This window comes from Vigna umbellata, chromosome 5 (genome assembly GCF_029865625.1).
Source record: "Vigna umbellata cultivar VRB3 chromosome 5, Vumbellata_1.0, whole genome shotgun sequence".
NCBI classification, from domain to species: domain Eukaryota; kingdom Viridiplantae; phylum Streptophyta; class Magnoliopsida; order Fabales; family Fabaceae; genus Vigna; species Vigna umbellata.
The window spans coordinates 32,528,868-32,553,687 of NC_142169.1; the positions used below are offsets into that span (position 1 = coordinate 32,528,868).

The window sequence follows — 24,820 nt, forward strand, 5'->3', positions numbered from 1 at the left end:
ATAAAAAATAGTAAATAAACATTGCAAATGAAATGTTATCATTCATTGCCATCAAATGCTTGTAATCATTCTATTATTATAAAAATGGTAAAACCAGCTACCTTTAGTATAAACTTACTTTTATAGATATGTTAAAATTTGTATTTCGTATTTTAATGAGAGCATCAGTTTAATATGATAATTTTTCTACTACAGAATTTTTTTCTGTGAAATACAAATTTAAACTTTGAAGAATGTGATACTTTTAATGATTACACGTACTAAAATTTAAGTAAAATTATTACAAGTCAATACGTTATATTATATTCCACATTATGGTAAATTAGTGACTGATTTGACTTATACAAAACTTTATAGATTTAATATAAAAAATTAAATCTCAAACCTATGTTTGAATAGGTCAAATTTAATATGAAAAAAAGTATTCAAGTACAGCAAAACTCTTCTAATCACATATTAAAGGTTGTCGTTGACCATGTTGTATAATTTGCAGAAGTTCAGCACATTGTTGATGACATCGTGTCCAAATCGTCAACATATGAAAAGGTTCAGCCTTCAGCGATATCTAGAGCAATTGAGCATATGAGTAAAAGGGTACGTTATACTTTCTGGTTTACTGAGGGGAGAAGTAAGAAAATGAACATTTATTCACAAGGTAAACATTGAAGATGTATCAATCAAATTGTCTTCACAAAGTACAGGGGAACCTTAATTCAGAAACATATGTGGTTCCATTTAAATACAATATTTTTATTATAAATATCTCATTCAAGATACACATTCATCCACTTTCACACCAGAACGAATATAGGAGCACCCATTTTTGAGGGTCCAAATGTAATGATCCTTCTAAGATTTAGAGGCAAGAACTTCTAACAAGGAAGCAGCGAATTTCATTTGAGTCTCTTCATTTATTGTGAAGAAGAGTGGCACGTGCACGAAAAGGGATTTGATTCCATTCTGCTCGGCAAAGCGAAGGGAGTGATAGTAAACGTAATTGCACACGAACCTGCCTGCATCATCTGATACCATAACTTCGTATCCCTTTTCTGCCAAGGCTTTGGTGATCTCCTCTACAGGGAGTGAAGTCTGCACAGAGTTAGGTAGAATTCTCATTAGTAAGCAGAAACAAATATGTTTTCTGAATTGGTTTCTTTATGTTGTCCATGTATACTAATTATGGGATTATTAATAACATTTAATTATGGCTCCCCATCAAGGAAATGGCACAAAACCCCACAAAACTAAATTCCTCTATACCTCATTACTTTTTATTTTTGACAAAATGAGGAGTTTAAAAATGAATTTGCTGACGATTTTCAGAACAGCATAAGAAAATTGGCTACCGTTAAGGAGTAAGCAGCTGCTTCTGTTCCATCAAAACTTATAGCACCTTAATGTACTACAAATGGTACCCCAAAAAATGCTCTTCTATGTTAGTAGTAATCAATACTTTACAATGTTAGCACTAAACACCAAGCCCAAGAGTGTAACTAGTTTAGGAATCAAGAGTACGTGCAACATAAGGGATCCATTTTACCTCCCTTGTTCGTGAAATTCCACCATCCGAAGGAACAATGGGGACTTTCTGCAATACAAAATTATGCAAATTTCAGTGAGGATGCTCTTTGCACTTCTAAAGGTTTGTTGATGAAAGAAAATTTGGAATGAATCCACTAATCCAATCTCACCTGGGGCTTCCAACCCATTTCATCCGGACATCGAAAATTAGCCTCATTGACTGCCTGGTTCTCTATAGCAAACCGTGTTGCACCACTGTTAACCCCAAAATGCAGCTGAATAAACAAAACTCAGAAACAGCCAGAATTTGCAGGGACGGAGAAATGAAAATATACTCAAATTGATCATATGATGTATCCTAGTCTAAGCAACAAAAACCTAGCCAACAATTTATTCAGATGCTCAACCTTTATTCATGATCTTTATAGTTCAGCTTTTGAATCAATATGTAGAAGTACTCAAAATGAAAGTCCATCACAAGTTTCATTATAGCTTTGTGCTAAAGTTTATGAAGACAAGTTCAAATTCCCTTGAGATTTAATCACAAAATGTCGTTAACAATACATCTGAACATGGTCTGAGTCAACTTAAGACACTAATATTTGTGTCAATCAGTTAATATATCATACTCTAGGAATTGCTACTCCGCATACTAAAGTATATAATAAGCAAATTTTTCTGAGAGTACTATAGTAGTGACGAAGAACCTGTCCACGTTACCCTCTGCCAATGTTGCTTATTTTAAATTATTAGAGCAGTCTTACTTTTTTGCTCTGCAGTTACTGCAGACTTTCATTGCTGCATAATGATATTCACAAGGAATGTCGCTGAATATTCATCGATTGAGCTATATACGATGTGGGATAATAATGATAGTCTCCGATAATAATGATAGTCTCCATTTTGGTCATATTTAATTTCTTATGATAAGTTTATTTCTTTTTTGAGATATAATTCAGCTAGAATAACGTTATTTTGTCCAGGTTCAGCGGGTACATATGTTGAGACGTACAAATTAGGATTTGGTTACATAAATGAACAACATTGAAGAATGAATGAATAAGCTACGAGAACAAACAGTGAAGCTATATGTCAAGTACAGGGGCACTCACCCAAATAGTTCTATTGGAATTTGAAGATTCAGAGTCCTTGGAAATAACAGCGGATTGCAATCTCTGGTACAGTGAAACAAGTGCTCCTTGACCAGCAGTTTCAAGAATGCTGCAGCTCCCAATAACTAAACCCTTTGGCAAACCCTTCTTATTCATGTACTCTGCCAAATTATTGGCAATTGTTTCGGTCGGATTCTCAGCAACTCCATGGAATTTCTTAAATCCTGTCACATGAATTGTTGTTATGGGTGTTGTTGGACCTTCAGAACCCATTTGCCAAATACAGTAAAGCTGGTAATGACTAGAGCCTCAAATCAAAACTACTTTCCAAATACCTGCATCAATAAATTTGAACTTTTATGAGACAGAAAAACTGAAATATTTTCTACATGGTGGATCATAGCCAACGAAATATATCACAGTTCTTAATCTCCATCTTCTGAAAATATTAAAACCCTCCCAAGCTTTTAAGAAAACACCAACCAAACTTTGATTCAACGTGTTCAGATACTAATATTAATGTTGATGGATTGCATAAACTACCAGAAAAGAAGTCTACTTTGAAGAAATGGGTCTAAACATATAATCTCATAATTCACTAATCTAAGATATCAGTAACCAACAACAACACAAAAATCAGTTTCAAGAGTGTACAAAGAAGGGTGATCGCATGAGGAACCAAAGTTTTTCGCTTTCCAGATAAATATCAGTCTCGGAAGAAAGAAAAACACTTTGTTCATCGCTGAATTGTAGCAGAACTCGAAAAAGAACCATAAACACAAGACCCAAAGAAAACAAAATAAAGAACAAGATTATTATCAGCACCCAAATGATCAAAGAGCCATGAATTACAAAACAAAAACAAAATTGAAGGAGAAAACGCAACGGAACTTTGATTGAGAGAGAGGGTCTTACAATATAATCTTCAATTCAAGAGACGACACATCCACCAGTCTTTATGTACTCAGTTTTTTAACTGGGAAAGTGATTTTTTCTGAATGTTCAGTGTGAATTTATAAATAGGTGATAAAATCTTAATGGTGATTTTGAGAGTGTTTATTGGTTGAAATGCAATTCCTTATACCAATCAGAAGATAAATGCACCTCTTATGTTTTTTCATGCCAAGAAAGTTTAGAATTTTTGTAAATATAAATTATTACAAAGTAGTTATTTTTTAAGAAATATTAGTTATATTTATGGAATTATAAATTTGTATTTTTATTGAAATAATATTTATCTTAAATATATAATAATAATTATTAATAATATAAATAATAATAATAATAACATCATATTTTTCAAAATTAGTTATAAAATGAGTATACAGAGACGCACACGTATACCAAAACAATACAACTACAGGTGGGTACGTGTCTCACTGTCAGCTTCAAACAACAAACCTAGCTGTGGCAAATACAGAATTTATATATATATATATATATATATATATATATATATATATATATATATATATATATATATATATATATATATATATATATATATATATATATATATATATATATATATATATATATATATATATATATATATATATATCAGTTTTCATCACAATTTCGTCATTTGCGGAGTTTTAGCAGTTTCTTTTGGATGCCGAAAAAAAAATTGGAATCATCGTTTTAACAATATTTTTGGGGACAAGAATGGGAATAAGAATAACATACCTTAGTTATTCAGGTTTCCTTCAATTGTAAGTTAGTAACACCAACAGATTTAAAAAAGAAAGGAAACCAAGTCTCCAACATGTGTTTTCATAATTTCTGTACTAAATTCCTGAAGACTTAAAAATGTTAAAATTAAATATGATTTGACTAAAGTTTTACTGAGGATTTATTTGTACAGTGAAGTTTTATACAAAATAAATGCATTGCTTGCCCTATTATTTATTTATATGCATTAATTTGATACTTTTTTTCCTGGGCATCAGCCCCACAAACCAACATTAAAGTTAAAATTAAAATTCCTGCAAGAATTTATACTTGTGAGAAAGAAGTAGCTGTGGGAATATTGTTGTTAGCATGATGGATAACATGATGTTTATTTGATTTCAAAGGTGACAAAAAGTTAACTCTGTTTAAAAGTTAAACAGTAAGGTGAACAGTGGGAAGCAGTGTGGAAGACGATAGTAAGAAAATTTTAGAGCTTTTTAATTATTATCTTTATTTATAAGACTTGTATATATAAGATTTTACTTATAAGATTCACAATTAAGACTTTGTTTAAGGCATCTAAATGCAAGTAAATGCACATTTGTAAATGCTTCTAATAATAAAAATTATTAATAATATTAAAAAAAAGTGTCATCTGATATTATCCTTGTGGAAGAATTTTATATTTAAAGTATTTTTTTTAATTACGAATATGTTGTATTTTGGTACTTATTACTTCGAATAATGCTTTAAGCTATAATTTCAAACTTATTTAATATAAATGAATAATAATATATATAAAGTGTAAGATGAAATACTTTACAATTTACTTTAAAAATGAAACAGTCTTTTATAATAATTTAAGGAAAAAAATATTTAATCCAAAATTAAATGTAAACAAAAAAAATATTATCTATAGCATGTTATTACAATGTAATCACTATGGCTTTGTGGTTATAAGATTTGGTATTTTTAATAACGATGGAATCACTTGTGTTGTGCCTACTTAAGATAACTAATTTCCTCTTCTTATATTTACAACATAGAGCAAAATAAAATATTTGAAAATAAAATTTATATTTACGTAATGAAGAAATTTGAAGATATTATTCATATTTTTATTTACCTTTTTATTATTTAAATATCCTCGTCCATTTAAGCATACATTTAAAAAAAAAAAACCTTTCATATACTTTTCATCTTAAGTCCCACATATACACAATATACTCATTTCAACTTTATCATGCACGATTTTTCATAACTTAGTCAGAGAACAAAGCAATGAGTTCGTCCAACCACCAAACAAGGTGATCAACATGCACCAGCTTGAATGGTCAATCCCCGATTCAAAAAGCAAACTAACGAGTCTGACTAGTCACCAAATTGGCTAACTAACCATACACCAGCATGGAGAGCAAGTCATGAAGCTCAACAAGACATGCAGTAGCTTAGATAGCCAAGTATCAACTCAAAGAGCAAACTACCAAGCCTAAATGATCACCAAACAGAACATCCACCCTTAGAGCGTTAGTAGAGTAGATTAACCTTTAAATTGATCAACTCAATATTAAAGTATAATTACTCACAATTTAGCTGCAATTAGACAAACTTTAATAAAAAAACCTATCATAAAACTTATAAATAAAAGTTTAAAGTAAGAAGACAAGTTATATACATTAACTATTATATTGATTACTATTTGTCAAATGTTAAAATGATTTTGTCTTTTGATTACTTTTTATATGTACAATCAAACAACATAATAAAACCTAGATAATTAACTTTTACTCCACCGTCACAACAAATTCAGTAACAAATTACATTATAATACATAATAAAACACCATCAAATTTCTTTCTTCAATATCTTTAATTCAATTATGTTTTACTATTGATAATTCAAATCACACACACCAAAATTAATCATTTAGCACACCGTAACAAATTGGTTAATCACATGTTTTCTTACTTAAAATAACGTGGTTAATAAAAAAAAAAGCATTTAAAACTCAAATAAGCATTTGAAACTTATTAGACGGAGATTAAAAATATTTTACGGTAAATTAGAGTCACCTAATCTTAATCTTAGCTGTGCCGTTAAGGTTTGGTAGGTGGCTAAAGATATAATTTTATTGAAAAAAAATAGATTGACAATGGTGTTGTAGTAGGAAAGGGGCTTCTACCTACGCCATCGTTGAGAAAACTCTGTCTTTAATGACCAACTATAAAATTAGGTTCAATTACTTTTATTCATAAACAATCTCCCTGTACTCTTAAAATTCACTGTAAGCTCAGAAGTTTGACGAATTTTAAGACTTGTGACTTGGCGTAATCAAATTTGATCTTACCTATTGAGAATGTTTTTCTCTATTCTTCTATTTTAAAAGTGAATAAGTATAGACTCTAGGTTTGACTTATCACTATAGGTTGTATTAAGTTTTTGCTACATTTACTATCTTCCCATCGTATTTTATGTATTGTTTAAAGTGTTATAATTTATCTTTAAGAATGTTTTGGTGGGTTAAGAAAGAATGATTTACTTTTTATTTCATTTTTAAGTAATATTAAAATCCTCTTTTTGGTTTTCAGAATGAATATTCGGACTTTTAATCAGTTCAAGATAATATAATTAAAATCAACCATGATATTTAAAATATTATCCATTTGGAATTGATACCACTTGCTTAGGTCGCGTAAATAAACAGAAAGAAAACTTATTTAAAATATTTAAATAAGTTTTCTCTTACCATATAAAAAGAAAACTTATTAAGTAAACTGTATTCACAACACTATGAATGAAAGATCATTTTTCTCTAAATTGATATCTCTACTCAAATTTCCATCGAAACATCTAATTCTATACTACTATATTAAAATATATTTTTTTTTAAAAAAACAAGATACTCATTGAACAATATCGTTATATTTAAACTTAAACTATATTAGTACTTAATCTATCATTCTTAAAGTCGGTCACTGAGTATTACTTTTAATATTTTAAATTTTAAAAGTTGTAAATATAATACGTGATTCTTAAGAATTGAATTTATAATTTATTTATTTTTATTAAATTCATAAAATATCATATAATTTATATATTTATGTAATTTACTATCTAAATAATACATGCTATACGAAAAGTCACATTTGTTCAGCAGAGTGTCTCCACTCCGCTGCATCCGAAACTACGAACACTGATTGCACCCGTTCCGTTCTCTCTTTGATCACTCTCTAACTAAGCATTACCTCGGACACGTTGATGTGTGTCGGAAAACCAGGAAGGAAGACACATACTCCCACGAACAATGTCAGTGTCGTTCTCTTCAACTTCGCTTCCGTTCTCCGAATCTTCATTCGCATTCCAAAGACATCCACGTCTTTGCTCTAATCCACTCACAGTACGTTTCTTTTTCTCTTTCGAAATCTAAACTCGATGCTCCAATTGCCCTGTGAGTGGTTAAATTAAATATTGTTGCAGGTTGCATCAAATAACTTCCACTCAGTAACTTCCGGTGGTCGTCTTGCACTGAATGTTGGAGGCACAAGCTTGTGTCGAAGATTTCGTGGCTTCAAACTGTGGGTACTTGAGAGACTCAACTTTCAATTTCAGTCACCAAAGCAACCTAAGAATAGAATTCGCATCGAAAATAATTTGGAAAATTCGGGTTTATCAAATGAAAAGGGACCAGTTTCTGATTCATCCTCGATTCTCCATGCTCCTGATGGTGTGTTGGCTTCTAATTTACCATTATTCACTTCTCTTCTTATTTTGGCGCCCGTGTGATTAACTGTCTTAAAATTTGCAACATGTTTTTTCATGATATTTGTTCCCACAGGTATGGTCACTTCCATGGAGTATCCTTCTTTGCTGCAGACAGGTTTGTCTGCTACTCCCATGGATGTTAGCGGGAAACCCTCACTTTGCATTTCTGTCATAGGAGCCACCGGTGAGCTGGCAAAGAGTAAGATTTTCCCTGCTTTATTTGCCCTCTACTACAGTGGCTTTCTTCCTGAGGTACAACATCTTTTATTGCCTCCTTTGTAATTTTTAAGATTGTTGTTTCAGCTGTCCATAACCATGACGCACCTGATAGTGAGTGGGCTAAACTGTAATCACCAGTACTGTAACACGGTCTTAGATTCTAGGCCTAACTTGCATTTATAAAACTTTATTTACTCTTGCTTATCTCACATTATTTCCGTTCAATCTGATACTTGAATTTTTTTTTTCTTTCCACGACAGAATCCCTTTTTGTTGAAAATGAATACCATTGTTAATAACATTATATATTGGATTTTGGTATGAAATTTTATTCCACTTTTTTTTTCAACAATGAAGAAATTGGAACATATCAAAACTACTAATTTCTAGTGAATCTTACCTTTTTCCCAATTGTAAAACTATTAAATTCAAATTGCCATATCTGCAGAATGTAGGCATTTTTGGGTATTCGAGGAAGGATATAACGGATGAAGACCTGCGATCTATTATAGCTTCAACATTAACATGCCGAGTTGATCATCAGTATGATTTTCCTATTGCTTCCTAAATTATTAGTTTCTGTCTTGTTTTCTGTCCATGGACAAATCTTTAGCACTGAATTTTACACTCGTCAACTTGGGAAACTGCTTGCCGAGTCATGATTTACGAAAACTTAATCCCAACTTATATAGCAGAAAAATCTCCTGGAAGTTTACTTTTCACGTAAACATTTTGTGTCTAGTTGTCTAATTCCATATATGTAATTACATTGGTTAATTTCCCTTGAACCTTAAAAGTTATACGTCTTTCTCGCTTGAGAGTTGAGAATAAAAGAATAGTGTCTAGTTGCATTTATTTCCCATTGTCCTATTATTCTATGGTATTCTAGCTTGTTGACTAATGTGAAATGCAAAAACTCAGAGAGAATTGTGCGGACAAATTAGATGCTTTCCTTCGTAGAACATATCATATTAATGGAGGCTGTGACAATAAATATGGGATGTCCATGCTGAATGCCCGAATGGAGCAAATTGAGGTAACTTTGGATAAATTTCACCGGGATATAAGAGAGTTCTTTTTTGTCTGAAATGAGTTCCTGTAAACTCTTTCACAAATTGTATATCCTTTGGTATCTGATTGTGTTACAGCTTATTGTCTACCTCAGGGAGGATCCAAAACCAACAGGATATTCTACCTTTCTGTGCCACAAGAAGCAGTTTTAGATGTTACGGCTTGTCTTTCTAGCAGTGCTCAGACTCAAAAGGGATGGAATCGCATAATATTTGAGAAGCCATTTGGCTTTGATGCACTTTCTTCCTATAGGATGACACAATATCTTCTTTCAAACTTTGAGGAAAAGCAAATATATAGGTATTTGTTGTTTCCCTCTCTCCTCACCTATCAGCTCATGCACGCAACAGACTAAAGTACTGTTACATAAATTAATGATTCATGTTACTCTGTTTCTAGGATTGATCATCTTCTAGGAAGGAATCTCATTGAAAATCTCACAGTTTTAAGGTTTTCAAATCTAGTTTTTGAGCCACTTTGGAGTCGTACTTACATAGACAATGTACAGGTCAGTGTCCCTCATTTAATCTGATTTAGCATGCCTTGATTTCTGCATTTTCTGTGTAAATTAAAATGCCTTTTATTTAATTTAATGGTTGTAATCAAATTGGTTTTTTAAATCACTGTAGGTCATTTTATCAGAGGACCTGACCAAGCATCTAGGAAGGTGATCTTAGTGACCATGGTGTCATTTGGGTGAATATAATGCGATGCATCATTCTTTATTGAATATGCATGAACAACTTTTTCCTCCACCAGTAGATGTTTATTATATAATTCTACTTGGTCCTCTATTACCTATGCAGATATTTCAGTGGCTATGGGATTATCCGTGATATTGTTCATAGTCACATTCTCCAGACAATTGCATTGCTTGCAATGGAACCACCAGTAAGCCTTGATGGAGAAGATATTCGAAATGAAAAGGTATTCCACAGATTACGGATTATAAGCTCCATAACACACCTTATGTTTACGTTCTGCAAGGCCAAGTCAATTAAGAAATAAATAGTACCCAAAATATCGTGTTAAGAAGATTAATGTCATCATCTATTGGCATCAATACGAAAATTTGATTGCAATTCTTATTTTAAAAAGAGTATGAACAATTCACTCTCAAAATATTCACTCAAACTTGGATTCTTATTATAAGTTGAATTTTATTGCGACTCAAACTATTGTGTGAGGCTCATAAAAATAGGGTATGAGGTTCATACGATTTGCGGTTAAAATCAATCAATAATTTAGGTTGCATTAAGAGGTATGTTAACATACTTCTCTTGTTTGTTTAATTAAGTAAATTAGAAAATATATTTTCTTGACTTTTATAATAACTACCTTAACAATCATATAGACGATTTTTTTAATTAGCTGATACTTTACATTAAACATATTTACACTGACAGAGCATATGTATGAAATTCTAAATGAAATGAGAAGGAATTTGATTTCAATGTTTTCATGCTTGGATAAACTGTAGTTAGATTTCTTTCAAACTCAATTTAAAGGATGGTTGAACTACAAGTTGTAAGTTACTACCCAATCTTTCTGTCAATTTTGATTGTTGATTTCCTTAGATTGGTCATAATTTAAGAAGGCTAGAATAGGTAAGATATGATTCGAAAATGATTACAGCTTCTGGTAGACATGATGATTGATGCATTGTCATACAATTTCCAATTGTAAGGGTGATCATCCAATTACTTCATATAGGGCATGTTCAAAAAAGCATTAAAAATAGAACTGATCATTCAATAAGAGAAGAAGCTTGAATTCAATCCAAACCTAAATTACATCTAATTCATAACTAAGATCCATTTTGATCCTAGGTTGAGAAATTCAACTAAACATGATGAAAGAAAAACTGAAGGAAACTAAGTGAAGTCCATTTGCTAAAATTGAAGGCCTGTCTTTCTTCTAATAGTAAGAACTTTTGTGGGAACTATGGGAAATGGGAGTTTGTTAAGACAGTTAGGACAGTAATTAGTGAGTTAGGGTGTTAATGAGTTAAATAAATATCAGGATGTGAGGACAAAGGATTCATTCTATCTTGTATTAGTTGTAAATTGAAGATTAGAAATTTGAAACATGCAGGCACCTAAGATGACCATTTTTCTCAGGTGTGCACCAGCACTCAGGTGCAAGACACGTCTGACTATCAAGTATTCTGTGAGTACTGGGTATTTTCCCACTGTGCACGGGCAAAGTAGTGAGTCTAAAACAATATTCTAACAAAAATGTACGAATACTTTATTAATATTTGTTAAGGAGTAAGGACAACTTTTTGTCTAGCTATTATTGTTGTTTGTTACAAATGACAACTTGAAAGATGCATTATTTCCTCATTATCGCTTAGGTGTTTTGGTAACAACCTTCTTTTTCAGGTTAAGGTTTTGAGGTCAATTCGAAAATTGGAGCCTAAGGATGTCATTCTTGGGCAATATAGAGCAAGTGGTGGAGCCAAAGTTGATACATGCTTAAATGGTCTGACACCTACTTATTTTGCTGCTGCACTATACATTGACAATGCACGATGGGATGGTGTGCCATTTTTTATTAAAACAGGCTTGGGACTCATCAAACACCAGTAAAATCATCATCTTCTGCGTCAATTTTCTTTAGATATATACTTTTTATGCACGAAAATTACATATTTAGTTCCTTGACATGAATATCCTTCTTCCAGTCATTTCTCGTCATTCCAATTTATAAAAAGAAAAAAAAATCTCCTTATTCCCGAGTTTGGATTTTAGCTTGTTAGAGAATATTGATCTTGCAACAACTATGAAATTTCCAATTCTGAAAAGGAATAATAAAGTGAAAAAGGGAAGTTCAAGATCAGTCTGAGAAAGACTGATGGATAGTACATGATCACTTCTTCCCCAGGCCCATGTCTTAAACTTGTACTCAAAGGAAATATTGAAGATCTAAGAGTTGCTTATGATTATGTTTGAAGTTAACCAATCCTTTAAATGTATAATTTATAAGCTTATGTAGAATAGGTCTGAAAATTATTTCCCGAAACGTATTACTTTGTGACCCATGTTAGAAAATATGCTAATGCAGAATGGAGATACGGATACAATTTCGAAATGTTCCAGGTAATGTGTACCGTGAGTGCATGGGGCATAACATGGACCGTGCTGTGAATGAGCTCATTCTCCGTGATGTTCCTGATGAAGCTATTTTGGTGAGAGTTAACAACAAGGTTCCAGGACTAGGCTTGCAACTGGACTCTTCAGAACTAAATTTGCTTTACAAGGACAAGTAAGCACTTAAATGTTGGACTATTTGTGTGCGTCAAACTTCGACAAAGTGATGCGAGTTGCTAACCTTTCCTTCATGTTACATTGATTATTAATGTTAAAGGTACAACATGGAGGTTCCAGATTCGTATGAGCAACTTCTTCTTGATGTCATTGATGGGGACAACCATTTGTTCATGAGAAGTGATGAACTGGAAGCAGCATGGAACATTCTAACTCCAATTCTGAATGAGATAGACAAAGAAAACATATCGGTGGAGCTTTATGAGATGGGGGGTCGAGGTCCTGTTGGGGCATACTACCTTTGGGCAAAACATGGGGTCCGTTGGGTAGAGGATTAATAACAACTTCCCTCCTTTTTGTTTAGATTTAATTAATCTTTTTCATACTTAAAAACTCTGTTTTATGTCTCTCTACACACAAAATTTTAATGTTTTAGTCACTTATGTTGGCTTTTTGACAGTGTAAAACTGTCGCAAAATGAAAACATGATAGACGAAAACACAAGACTTGGGACTGAGTCGAAATTTTTTATATGGACCAAAATGTTTGTTAATATTTTTTAGTCTTATAACAGGTACTTGTATTTTGTTACCTACCCCACAAGGACGATCTAGACCGTGTTAAGGATTTTGAAATAAACTTCAACTGTTGAACATTTTCTTGTTGACAATTCCACATGTTCTTGAAAGAGAAAAATTAAATGAGTCCAAGAAAAACAATGAGATGGAAAGCAAAGCAAGGAGAACAAGTGAGCAACAAACATATATGTTTATATATATTCAGCATTGAACCGCTTTTACTGATTAATTTTTGAAGTAAAACAAAATATTTCATCTTTTGGTGAAGTTCAAAGTTGATTATCCACTATATTTATGATCTTTGTTTGAATTATTGTTTTTTCTAACCATTAAAGCACTTTCTTTTCTGTCAAGATTTTCTGGTTTTATTAGAAAAGTAATGGGGTAATGAGAATTCTTAACAACTTGGTTGGATGGTTATTCATTCTAAAGCCCTAAATGGTCATGCATAAATCAAATCTTGATTTTACTTTTATAACAATATAGTTAATTTTGTTAATAATTCCGTCGAAATCAACCATATTATATTAGCCTTCAATCACGGCAAAAGATTTTAATATAATGAAAATTGTGTTTATGTTTTTCCTTAGGGTGTTGCTCCCTCCACCACCACACCTTTCTCCCTCCACCTCCCCAATTTTTTTTAATTCCAATTATATCCTCAAATTAAAATTTTTTACTTATACTATTTTAATTTATTTCAAACCTAGTTCTCCTACTTTATTCCCTGCACTCAATCTTTCCATCTCTCAATTCCGTTTAACAATTTGTCTTCAGTTTTACTCTACAACTCCATTTGTCTTCTTCGTTTCACTTCTCCTCATCTGTTTCTTTCTTCTTCATTTTCCTTACATTATTAAAATACATTAAAAATATATTCAAAAATAATAAATCAAAACATTTAAATTAAATTATTAAAATATTTCTAAAATAAAGAATAAACTAATAAAACAAACCCTAAAATTAAAAACGTAGGTGACATCCTTCAACGGATGTTGACATCCGTTGAAGATTGTTGACATCCGTTGAAGGATGTTGACATCCGTTGAAGGATGTTGACATCCGTTGAAGGATGTTGACATCCGTTGAAGGATTTTGACATCCGTTGAAGGATGTCACCTCTGTTTAAAGGTTACGTTTTTTATTTTAGGGTTTTATTTGAAGGTTTATTCGAATACGCACCTTGAGGAAGTAACACACGCACTGCACCACTCCACACATTGCACCACGAGAGCGACACTGCACCACGAGAGGGAGACTGCTTGATAATTCTTTCCACCACCATCAACCTTTACAACTTGTAGTATCTCACACCGACAAAAGAAAGAGAGGAAGAAATATAATGTTAAAATAAAAGAAAAATATTTTACTCATATACGAAGGACTGGAATAAGTTATTAGTGGAATAGGTTGTGAATGGGTAAAATTAAAAAATAACCCTAAAAAAAATTTTACTTAGGGGCAAAATAGTAAATGGGAGGTGGAGGGAGAAAGGTGTGGTGGTGGAGGGAGCAACACCCTTTTCCTTATACATATTGATCATTGTTATCTCATTGGGTCATTTAGGAACGTGGCTAGAAAGAAGAAGGTTACTCCCTACACCATCCCACTTTGCTCCCTGCACCACCACATTTTTTTTAAATTCCAAAACTATCCTTTATATTTTAAAATATCCTACACCCTACCCCTTTTCCTCAATGAATGTCAACATTCGTTGAAGAAAAAATTCTTCAACGGATGTCCCACATTCGTTGAGTTTTTTTTTTTTTAATTTAGTTTTTTAATTTATTGTATTTTAAATTAATATATAAATATTATTTAATTTTTTTAAAATCATTATTTAATTATTTTTATTTTATTTAATAAAATAATTATTATTAATTTAATTTATGTATTATTATTTAAATAATAATTAAAATATTTTTTATAAATATATTAAAACGGATGCCACATCCGATCCGTTGAATTTTTTTTGTTTTTTTAGTTTTTAGTTTTTTTTTTTTTATTTTAAATTAATATATAAATATTATTTAATTATTTTAAAATTATTACTTAATTATTTATAGATAAATTTTATTTTATTTAATAAAATAATTATTATTAATTTAATTTATGTGTTATTATTTAAATAATAATTAAAATATTTTTTATAGATATATTAAAACGGATGTGCCACATCGATGTCGACATCTATTGAATTTTTTTGTTTTCTTTTTTTTTTTTTTGTTTTTAGTTTTTTAGTTTTTTTTATTTTAAATTAATATATAAATATTATTTAACTATTTTAAAATTATTACTTAATTATTTATAAATTAATTTTATTTTATGTAATAAAATAATATTATTAATTTAATTTATGTATTAATATTTAAATAATAATTAAAATATTTTTTATAAATATATTAAAACGGATGTGCCACATCCGGATGTGGCGATATCCGTTGAATTTTTTTGTTCTTTTTAGTTTTTAGTTTTTTTTTTTTTTATTTTAAATTAATATATAAATATTATTTAATTATTTTAAAATTATTACTTAATTATCTATAAATTAATTTTATTTTATTAAATAATAATTAAAAATTTTGTTATAAATCTATTAAACGGATAACGGATGTGCAACATCCGCTCTGAATTAGGTTTTTGTTTAGTTTTTAGTATTTTAATTTTTTATATTTTAAATTAATATATAAATATTATTTAATTTTTTTAAAAATTATTACTTAGTTATTTATAAATTAATTTTATTTTATTTAATAAAATAATTATTATTAATTTAATTTATATATTATTATTTAAATAATAAATAAAATACTTTTAAAAATCTATTAAACGGATGTGGCCTCGTCCGTTGAATTTTTTTTTAAATAAAAGTCATAAACTAAAATATAAAATATGTAAACGGATGTCAATATCCGTAAGGTGAAATGGATGCGTTTATAGAAAGACAAATTAGGTATGAGATAATGGAGGGAGCTATTGATGGTGGTGGAGGGAGCTAACTCTAGAAAAAAATATAAATATAGAATTTAAACATTAAGAGAGTTTCATCTCAAAATGGCAGAGGACAGCACATGGATGATTCTTGCTTCCATTCCATGGAACCATAATGAGTATGGGCTGCATGCATCCACCATGCTTACATGTTTCGTCTTCGTCTTAATGATGAATATATTATATAGTATATAATATATTTTTAACATTTTTTTTATCGACTGAAGTTTATTCAAAGTTATAAATTTCGTTTCACTTTTTTTTTTTAAGTTTTCAATAAAACAATAGTAAAATATATTAAAAATTAATTACTGACACAAGTCTTAAACTATTGAGTCAAGTCGTCTTAGAATAAGCCTATCGTATATAGTTGTGATTTGTTTCCTTAAAAAAAATGTATGGGCAATAAGTTCAATTTGCTCCCACGCAGAATTGAAATTGGTCCACTCAACAAAAAAAGAAAACAATAAGGAAGATTTGTTCTTTGCTTTTCCCCATATAGAATTCACAAATTAATAAAATCCAAGTTGCAAACATGACTAAATAAAGCATCTGATAGGAACTAGTGTAGTAAGGCCGTTCATTAAAAAATTTATAATTAAAATGTTTTTATCCTCGAAACTGTTATTTTATTTTGTTAAAAAGTAATTTTCCTTAATAAACAACTTTTTTTACTTAGTGCCCTCAATTAACTGCTAACATTTTCCTTAAATAAACAGGACAAAAGGTAAACATTTAAAAAAAAAAGCACTACGTAATAAAACTTCAATCTTTACTTGTCCTTTATATTATAAAAATATCAAATTATAGTTTTTTATGGTCAAACTTTTGTTTCGTTAGAAATAATACCAAAAATACTCAAGACATTACATCTAAAATTGTTCAAATAAATGTCATTTTTAACGTGCGCATGAAATGTTAAATTATGAAAAATAATTTCAAATCTTGTTGTAAGAAGATACTCATAAAGTTAAATAAAGAAACATTACATGCTGTAACACTGTTTATGTTTCTTAACATATCTTTTCATGTAATTGTTTTTTATTAAACATGATTACAAAGATTAAGTAGTTGGACTTACTCTATTAAGAACCTGATTTCAAACCTCATTATAAACAATAATACATCGTTGGGTCCAGACACGCATCATTAATTCAAATAAGTTTTCCATATGATATGTTTTTTATGGGGTCCATATCCATTTTCATATGTTCACCAACCTAAAGTATTCTTCAGGGAATATTTCTCTCTCTAATAAAACAAAATTATTAACTTTTTTTTATCACATTTCTTTTTTCAATTTAGATTATTGATTTAATACGTGATTTCTCACTAATCCAACAAATTCATGTGCATAAAAAAATAAACACATTTTTTGTACCACATAAATAAATTTCATAACATATATAACTATTTAATACTTTTTATACTATAAATTGTGAATTTTCCTTTATAAATTAATATATATTGACATATATAATTAAATTGATTATTATTATCTTAAAAGCAGACGTATTTTTTAAAAGAAGCCACGAGAAAAACAGTATTATCGAGGTGGAAATGTGGAAATATTACATCATGGGATGACGTAGAGAGAGATGCATCTACATGCTTATTCTTTCTATCAAAGTCTCTTTTCCACACATACTTACCATCCTGCCCTCCCTTTTATGACTTCTTCTTCAACTCCATTTATTCTACCCTTTTCATACATTCATCTTTAAAAAATAATAATTTGATATATTTTCAGAATATTTTATTATCACGACAACTTGAAGATGTTACATATTTTATAAATATATTTTCAATGATTATCTTTTAGTATGATATTATTTATTTTAAGATATATAATGAACATATATATATATATATATATTTCAATTTAAATTTTATAATTCTTTTATTATTTTAAATAAATATATACATAATACCAATATTCGTATTGTACCTTAATAAATTGATTTGATTGAGTTAAATACGATAATATTTTAAATGAAACAACATATCGGAATGTCTGGGGAATAGCTAACAAAAAAATTCCAGACTGGGCGTACAAAAGTTAACCTCAATTCTTTCTCATAAACTCGGTCAATATACAATGTGTTATATATGTCTTGGTCTCGTACAATCCTGGACCTTGGTTTCTGTATCCATGCATATTTGTATTTTTAATTCGTCCAATATATTTCAATTTTGAAAAACTTTAAAACAAAATGACAATTTTAAAAATTTGACAAATTTATAAATTCTGATTGTAGTGAAATTGAAATCATATATTTTTTTGGCTCCAATTATTAAAAATCGAGATTAAAAATATGTGTAAAAATTTCAAATTTTTTAAAATTATAATTGCTTTTAATTATTTTATTTGAAATAAGAGATTCAATCTCAGTTTTAGAATAATTAAGACCATATCTATATATGATTTTAGTTATATCAAAACTAAAGTTAAAATGTATGTCAAAATCATAAAAAAAAAATCTATTTATTTAAATAATTTATCTGAGGAAGCATATATGGTTTCAATTGTTAGAGAACCGACATAATATACTTATATACTCCTATAACTTCAGTTTTCCAGACTCAATATTGTTATAAAACTAAACAATTTTTTAAAATTGTCACTCTCATTATTTAAATAATTTATATGAGAGAATAATAATTTATATGAGAAAGGAGATGTAACATCGATTATTAGAGAACAAAGGTCACATATTTTATGGTTTTAGTTTTTTCATACCCAAAGCCATAAAATTGAACAAATTTCAAAACTATCATTTTTATTATTTAAATATTTTATCTGAGTTTTGGTTTATACTAGCAAATAATCTAGACTCACCGAATCAACCTTATCAACATGGTCTCAAACCATCAAATAATTTAGACTAATTATAAAAATGAGTTAAATGTGTTTTTGATGTTTAACTTTTAATCAAAATTGAAATTAGTCATTGTTCAAAATTTTGATACAATTTAATTCTACAACTTTAAAAATGTATGAATTTAGTTCTTTTAACTAAATTTTGTTAAAATTATTTAACGTTTCTAATGTATTTTATAATAATATTTGAGTCGTTTTTATCATTTGACCTATTTTTATCTTGATATTAGCTGAAAAACATGTTTGAAACATCAAATAAACCTAGTAAAATTTAATTAAAGAACTAAACTAAAAACACTACTTAACTTAAGAAACTAAATTGAATCAAAATTTTAAAATATAAACTAACTTTAATTTTCACTAAAAAAAATAAAAGATCAAAAATATATTTAATCCTGAATTGATGAAAGATTTTTACTAAATCAATTTTCACATTTAAGTGTCTAGATTGTAAATTTGTAAATTTTGTAATTCAGGATACCAATTGTCTTGTGTATATTGATCTTATCCTGAACATTAACGGAGATTAAGAAGAAATTCACAATTTTGAATTGCGAGATTTTTGGGAAGGTTGAAGATTGAGTTAATTCTTTGATGCGAAGGAGATTCAGTCTTCCATCGATTATGGTAAATTATCATGTCAATCGGGAACAACAAGCCTTGAAAAACATAGAGTTGGCTTTATTAAATGAGTTTTGGAAGGAGAAAACCTGCGTTCTAGGCATGTTGAGGAGACAGTAACACTGAATATTTTCACAAGATTGGTAAGATTAAACCAAGAATACTCTTTTACGTTGTTTTAGTCAGAGAAAAACTTTCAATTTTATTTTTGTATCTTTTCTTTTAAATTCATCAATGCAATTTTATAACTTTTGACCGTCAATGAAAAAATTGAATTAACAATCTTTTTTACTTTTTTCTTTTAACTTTATCATTAAACTAATCTTAAGAGCGTTGTTGGTCTTGTTCCTAAAGTACACGATGGAGAATTTTAAACCAATTTAATTAGCTAACTTGAAGCTTAAGATCTTTGGAGGTTGGTCAGTCAATTTTCTGACAAACAGTAATGATAAAGAAAATAGATAGATATATTAGACGAATGAAAATAGATATCGGAGGGCATTAGTGTCAATCCAATAATGTGGGTAGTAAATAAAATAACACGCTAGTATTGACCTCTCTTGTGAGTCAATTAACACGGTTTGAGTTCATTGAATTCATTGAGCAATTTCCATGGTTCTTGTTGACTATAGCAAGTTCTTGTCAGATCTCAGCTTACAGTGAGGCATATTATAATTATTTTGGGTCCAATTCTTATTCAAGCTCTTCTTCACTTTGGCTCTTTCTTCTGCTATTGTTCATCATCATCATCACCTTCCAATATATGACATGACGTTCTCAAACTTCTTTTTCCGTTTCTCTCGTGTTTCTTTTTCTGTTAATGCATGTCTGTACAGGGAACAAGCACCGTAGTTTTCTCCGTACCAGTTGCTCTTGTTTTTTAATTTCCCCTTTAACATCTAAAACAGCTTTTGCGTCAATTTGTTATACGTTGATTTAAGGAGCATGGAGGGAGAAAGAAGGAGAGAAAAATAGAAAATGAAGAAGAAAACGAGGAGCAGAAGATCGAAAGGTTCTTTGCCTTGATAAAGAGGACAAAAGATGTTCGGGATCGATTGTACAAGGAGACTAAGCAAATGGATGGAGAAAGGGAAAGGAGTATCTGGAACCCAAAGTTTGAAGTTGAAGACTTCATTGATTCTGGAGAAAAAATGCCGGAGACTGGTAAAGTTTCAGGTTCTCATCATCATGATCTTGCAGGTCCTTCACACAAAGAGCTCGTACTCGAAAAGAAAGAAGATTTGCAAGATGCAACACGATTGGTTCAGGCTGAGGAAGATAATGGTGAAGAGAAAGACAAAAGAAGTGAGCATTTAGACTTAAATCTTTCGTTATAAAATTATAATTATATGCATATATATCTGATGAACTGGTTATGGAGTATGATCCAATGACTATGATATTCTGACAACCTTAAACACTGTATTTAACCCAGTTTTTGGTGGCTACATGATGATGATTTTGACCCTGTACTTGTTATGCATTGAATTGAATTGAAAAGAAGGAAGAAGCTACCATCTTTATTAATATCTTTTTTCACAAGAGTTGAACATCTAAAGTTATCGTGCTTGGTAAATTATGCGAACACAGATTTTCGTCGTATCTCTTGTGCGGACTGAACTGCGTATAATTAATTCGGAGAACAAAAATAATATATATATTATGAAAATATTATATAAAAATATCAGTGTTAATATATCTTTGCCATCGTTTGGAACCATGAATTCAATTTCTTCATCTGTCTAATCAGCCAAAGTTTTGTTGTACTCATTTATCTTTTTCAAAAGTTGACTGCACATTAATTGTTATTTTTTTTTTTGTTCGATTCTTAAATATTTGTATTTTCATAAATAAGAAATAACTAACTTTATGCTAATTGTCAAAATAATAATAATGAAGATTAACGTTAACTCGAGAAAAGAGAGAAATGATATTTCATACTACTTAGATAAGTAACTGTGTCCTTCTTTTTATCAGCAAAATAAATAACTATGTCTATTTGATATTGTTTTGAATTTTATATTTTTTAAAAATCATTCTGTAAAATAATTAGGAAAACTCTAGTCGTGTGTGTGGACATTTTAAAGGGTAAAGTTGGATAGTTTAGTTAAATAGAGATGTAATTAATATTACTTTCCGTTATGCCTTAGAATTAGATTCATTGTACACAAATCTTGATAAACTTGTTGAATCACTAAATGTGTTAATTCACGTCTTATTATACTGCATAGGTCGAATCAAATTTCATCCTAGAGATTTTGTTTTTTAAAATAACCATCATCCAATTCAATATTTATTGAACTCTAAAATAGTTACTACTGACAAAAAAAACAAAAAAAAAACTCCACAATGACTGTATTCGTGAATAAAATTTATAAGTATATTGAGTTTAATTTTTTTTAATAGATATATGCTAATGATAAGCCCAAACATTTTAATTACTTTTTGATATTTGATAGAGGGACGATATAAATATTATGGTATTGTATTTGTAGATACCCACTACTTATTATTAATAATTTTGATTTAATATTTTTTAAATTATTTAATTAAAATAAAATTATTAATAAGATAAAATTTAATGATTAAAAAATATTTACAATTTGATTTTATCAATTCATATTTTTCGATTAAAATTATGAAATTAAACTTATTTGTGAAGAGATTAAATTTGTTTAAGCTCATACCGTTTTTCAGTTTGTTATTAGAAAAAATAATTTTACTTTTTAAACATAAATAATCATTTAAAATTTTTTCCATACATAAATAGTTTATGTGTTTCATATAATATTAAACAAATAATAATAATTTTTTATTTATTTTAGAGTTAGTGAAAATAAAAATTATTTTTTACATGTATTAAAATTAAAAAGTAAGTTTAAAAATAATTCATCCTTGTAAAACTAACTTATAAAAAGAAAATGTCTTTTTAACAATTTTTTTTGATAATTTTTTTACAATAACCCTACATGTGATTCGTCCATTTTAAATATACGGACCAATAAAATAGTGACACATAGTTTGTTATAAAAAATTGTTAAAAAAAGTTGTTAAAATATCATGATCCCTTATAAAATAAGATCTCTGACTATAAAGTCAAGATATATATTGTATTAAAAGTTAGATATTTGTGAGTGATTTAACATATGAGAAAAAAATTACACACTAAATCCAATTAATATTGTCAGGAATAATTACACACTAAATTCAACTAATATTGTTAGGATAAGTTTCAATATCATATTAGAAACTAAGTTTAGATTAAATTATTTAACAAAATTAACTTATAAAATAAAAATTGTTTAATTTAACTTTATTTCTAGTCACTCTGAAATATTCATCTAGTCATTATGAAATATCCAACTATCAAAACAAATACATTCTAATTTTAAGAAGATTACAAATATATTTAAATCAAAACACAACAATATGTCTTGTTTTTGTTTCCTTTTTTTTATTTCATGAATAAGGTACATCTTGCATGACATGATTAATTGGTTTAAAACTAATAGTTGAATTAATTGTTTTTGAGAAAAACAGTGGTTACTAATAGAATAAAGATTTTAGTTTTATTTTTTCAATTTAAAATAATTTGCTAACTTTTATAATAATACTATTTACTTAGAATAATCTTCACACATGACAAGACCTAAGCAAACATACATAAACACAATGATAATAGGAAAGTGAGTATGAAAAATTAATTACAGAAAAAAAAAAGTCATTAAGAATGGAAAGTAATGCTTACAATGTGACCTAAGTATTTCGAAGGCTTCCGAACTATGTCCCCACTAACAGGTGCCTGCCATGGCTGCTAAGAGATTCCATCACTAATAATCCAACTCATGCACTCAAATATATGTGGTCCTTATTATCCTCTTTTATCACTATTTATAAATTGTCATAATTATCGTTTGACCGAACATAAAAATCTATATAATCAGAAAAAAAATTTGCAAGTGACTTTACTGTTTCCACAAATTAAAAAAATAAAAATCAGGGCATCTAATATTGTTTTCAAGATATTTATTCTTTTCACTGAGTAATTTGTTTTAGGTGTCAAACTAGTGGTGCTTTCAAATAGGTAATTAATTACAATTAGTTTAAAGTGATTAATTATTTTTTATCATCCCAAATAGTTTGGAAATTACTTTTTAGAATACTTATTATATTTTATAGATTATTTCTTATTGGGAAGGGAGGGAAAACCTCTAAAGTATGGTATATTTAGTTTCAAGTAGTTTCATAATTGTATTGTTTAATTTTAAATTCTGTTAAACTTACTTCAGTGTAAGTTTTGTTTTATTTTTTGAATGGAGAGGTATGCTCTACTTACTCCCCCTGATAATATTTTACAGACATTAAATTTCATCAGTCCAATAATTGTACTAAGAATTCATGAGAAATAAATCAAATATACACATTTTACAATTTAAATTGATATTTTATCAATCAGCTTTATTTTGACGTATGATATGGTTTTTATATATAATATAAGAAATTGTTGATTATAAAATTATACATACATAGATATTTTATATTTTATTTATATAAAATTTGACATGGATGGTAGACAGTATATTATATGATTTAACGGTACAAAATGTGTGCTTTATAAAAAGTTATGGAGGAGAATAAATGTGAAAAATGTAAAAAAACTTACTTCAAAAGCAAGTTGATCTTTATGCTTTTCCTTTTTACTGTCAATTTGTTCAAACTAAACAGATCCTAAGGGCTTATTCTCATTCTTCTCTTTTTTTAATAGCCTTATGATGTTATTTTCAGGGAAAAAGAAGCATATGTATGTACTAAAAGAAAGCTTAAAAGAAAAATAAAATATTTTGCCAAATCAACTTTTTATGTGGTCAGTTGCGGTATGCTTTTTACTATCAAACAAAAGAATAATTTGGAACAAGATATAATAAGAATGATGACTATTTAGGAATTTCAAGTTTCACTTAATGCAATTATTCTAATGTATGTTACAAATGTCTTTAAAGAATTTATAGACAACGTTAAAAGTTAAAAACTCACCAAAATCTTTTTAATTGTTGAAATCCGTTTTTCATTTTATTATCCATAAATTATTATAATCACTTATTATTATTACTATTATTATTATTA

General features: G+C 28.8%; 3 protein-coding genes across 3 annotated transcripts; 2 read left to right on the top strand and 1 right to left on the bottom strand.

Annotated features, from left to right (window-relative positions):
• Nucleotides 1-629: 629 nt before the first annotated feature.
• Nucleotides 630-3,696, bottom strand: LOC124827407 (uncharacterized). Its single transcript, XM_047300456.2, has 5 exons — nt 3,549-3,696; nt 2,634-2,968; nt 1,692-1,796; nt 1,541-1,588; nt 630-1,089 (listed from the first exon to the last, which is right to left on the bottom strand). Exons 2-5 carry the CDS (start codon nt 2,904-2,906, stop codon nt 850-852), a joined length of 666 nt encoding a protein of 221 aa, XP_047156412.1. The 5' UTR covers nt 2,907-2,968; nt 3,549-3,696; the 3' UTR covers nt 630-849.
• A 3,775-nt stretch (nt 3,697-7,471) lies between these two features.
• On the top strand, nt 7,472-13,216 carry LOC124827405 (inactive glucose-6-phosphate 1-dehydrogenase 4, chloroplastic-like). Its single transcript, XM_088091580.1, has 12 exons — nt 7,472-7,701; nt 7,782-8,028; nt 8,140-8,318; nt 8,734-8,828; nt 9,207-9,321; nt 9,451-9,656; nt 9,756-9,864; nt 9,986-10,023; nt 10,163-10,283; nt 11,741-11,943; nt 12,423-12,623; nt 12,726-13,216. Exons 1-12 carry the CDS (start codon nt 7,609-7,611, stop codon nt 12,961-12,963), a joined length of 1,845 nt encoding a protein of 614 aa, XP_087947706.1. The 5' UTR covers nt 7,472-7,608; the 3' UTR covers nt 12,964-13,216.
• A 7,304-nt stretch (nt 13,217-20,520) lies between these two features.
• Nucleotides 20,521-21,223, top strand: LOC148198149 (uncharacterized). Its single transcript, XM_088115718.1, has 2 exons — nt 20,521-20,544; nt 20,638-21,223. The coding sequence occupies exons 1-2, from the start codon at nt 20,521-20,523 to the stop codon at nt 21,031-21,033; spliced, it is 420 nt and encodes a 139-aa protein (XP_087971844.1). The 3' UTR covers nt 21,034-21,223.
• The last annotated feature ends 3,597 nt before the right edge of the window (nt 21,224-24,820 follow it).

What these genes read in the sequence shown, in the direction of transcription:
- LOC124827407 (XM_047300456.2), bottom strand. Translation starts at nt 2,906, where the DNA reads ATGGGTTCTGAAGGTCCAACAACACCCATAACAACAATTCATGTGACA. An exon ending in ATTCCAATAGAACTATTTGG is followed by an intron (nt 1,797 to 2,633) that starts GTGAGTGCCCCT and finishes TTGTTTATTCAG; the next exon opens with CTGCATTTTGGGGTTAACAG. An exon ending in AAATGGGTTGGAAGCCCCAG is followed by an intron (nt 1,589 to 1,691) that starts GTGAGATTGGAT and finishes TTTGTATTGCAG; the next exon opens with AAAGTCCCCATTGTTCCTTC.
- LOC148198149 (XM_088115718.1), top strand. Translation starts at nt 20,521, where the DNA reads ATGTCTGTACAGGGAACAAGCACC. An exon ending in CTGTACAGGGAACAAGCACC is followed by an intron (nt 20,545 to 20,637) that starts GTAGTTTTCTCC and finishes CGTTGATTTAAG; the next exon opens with GAGCATGGAGGGAGAAAGAA.
- LOC124827405 (XM_088091580.1), top strand. Translation starts at nt 7,609, where the DNA reads ATGTCAGTGTCGTTCTCTTCAACTTCGCTTCCGTTCTCCGAATCTTCA. An exon ending in GATTCTCCATGCTCCTGATG is followed by an intron (nt 8,029 to 8,139) that starts GTGTGTTGGCTT and finishes TTGTTCCCACAG; the next exon opens with GTATGGTCACTTCCATGGAG. An exon ending in CCCGAATGGAGCAAATTGAG is followed by an intron (nt 9,322 to 9,450) that starts GTAACTTTGGAT and finishes TGTCTACCTCAG; the next exon opens with GGAGGATCCAAAACCAACAG.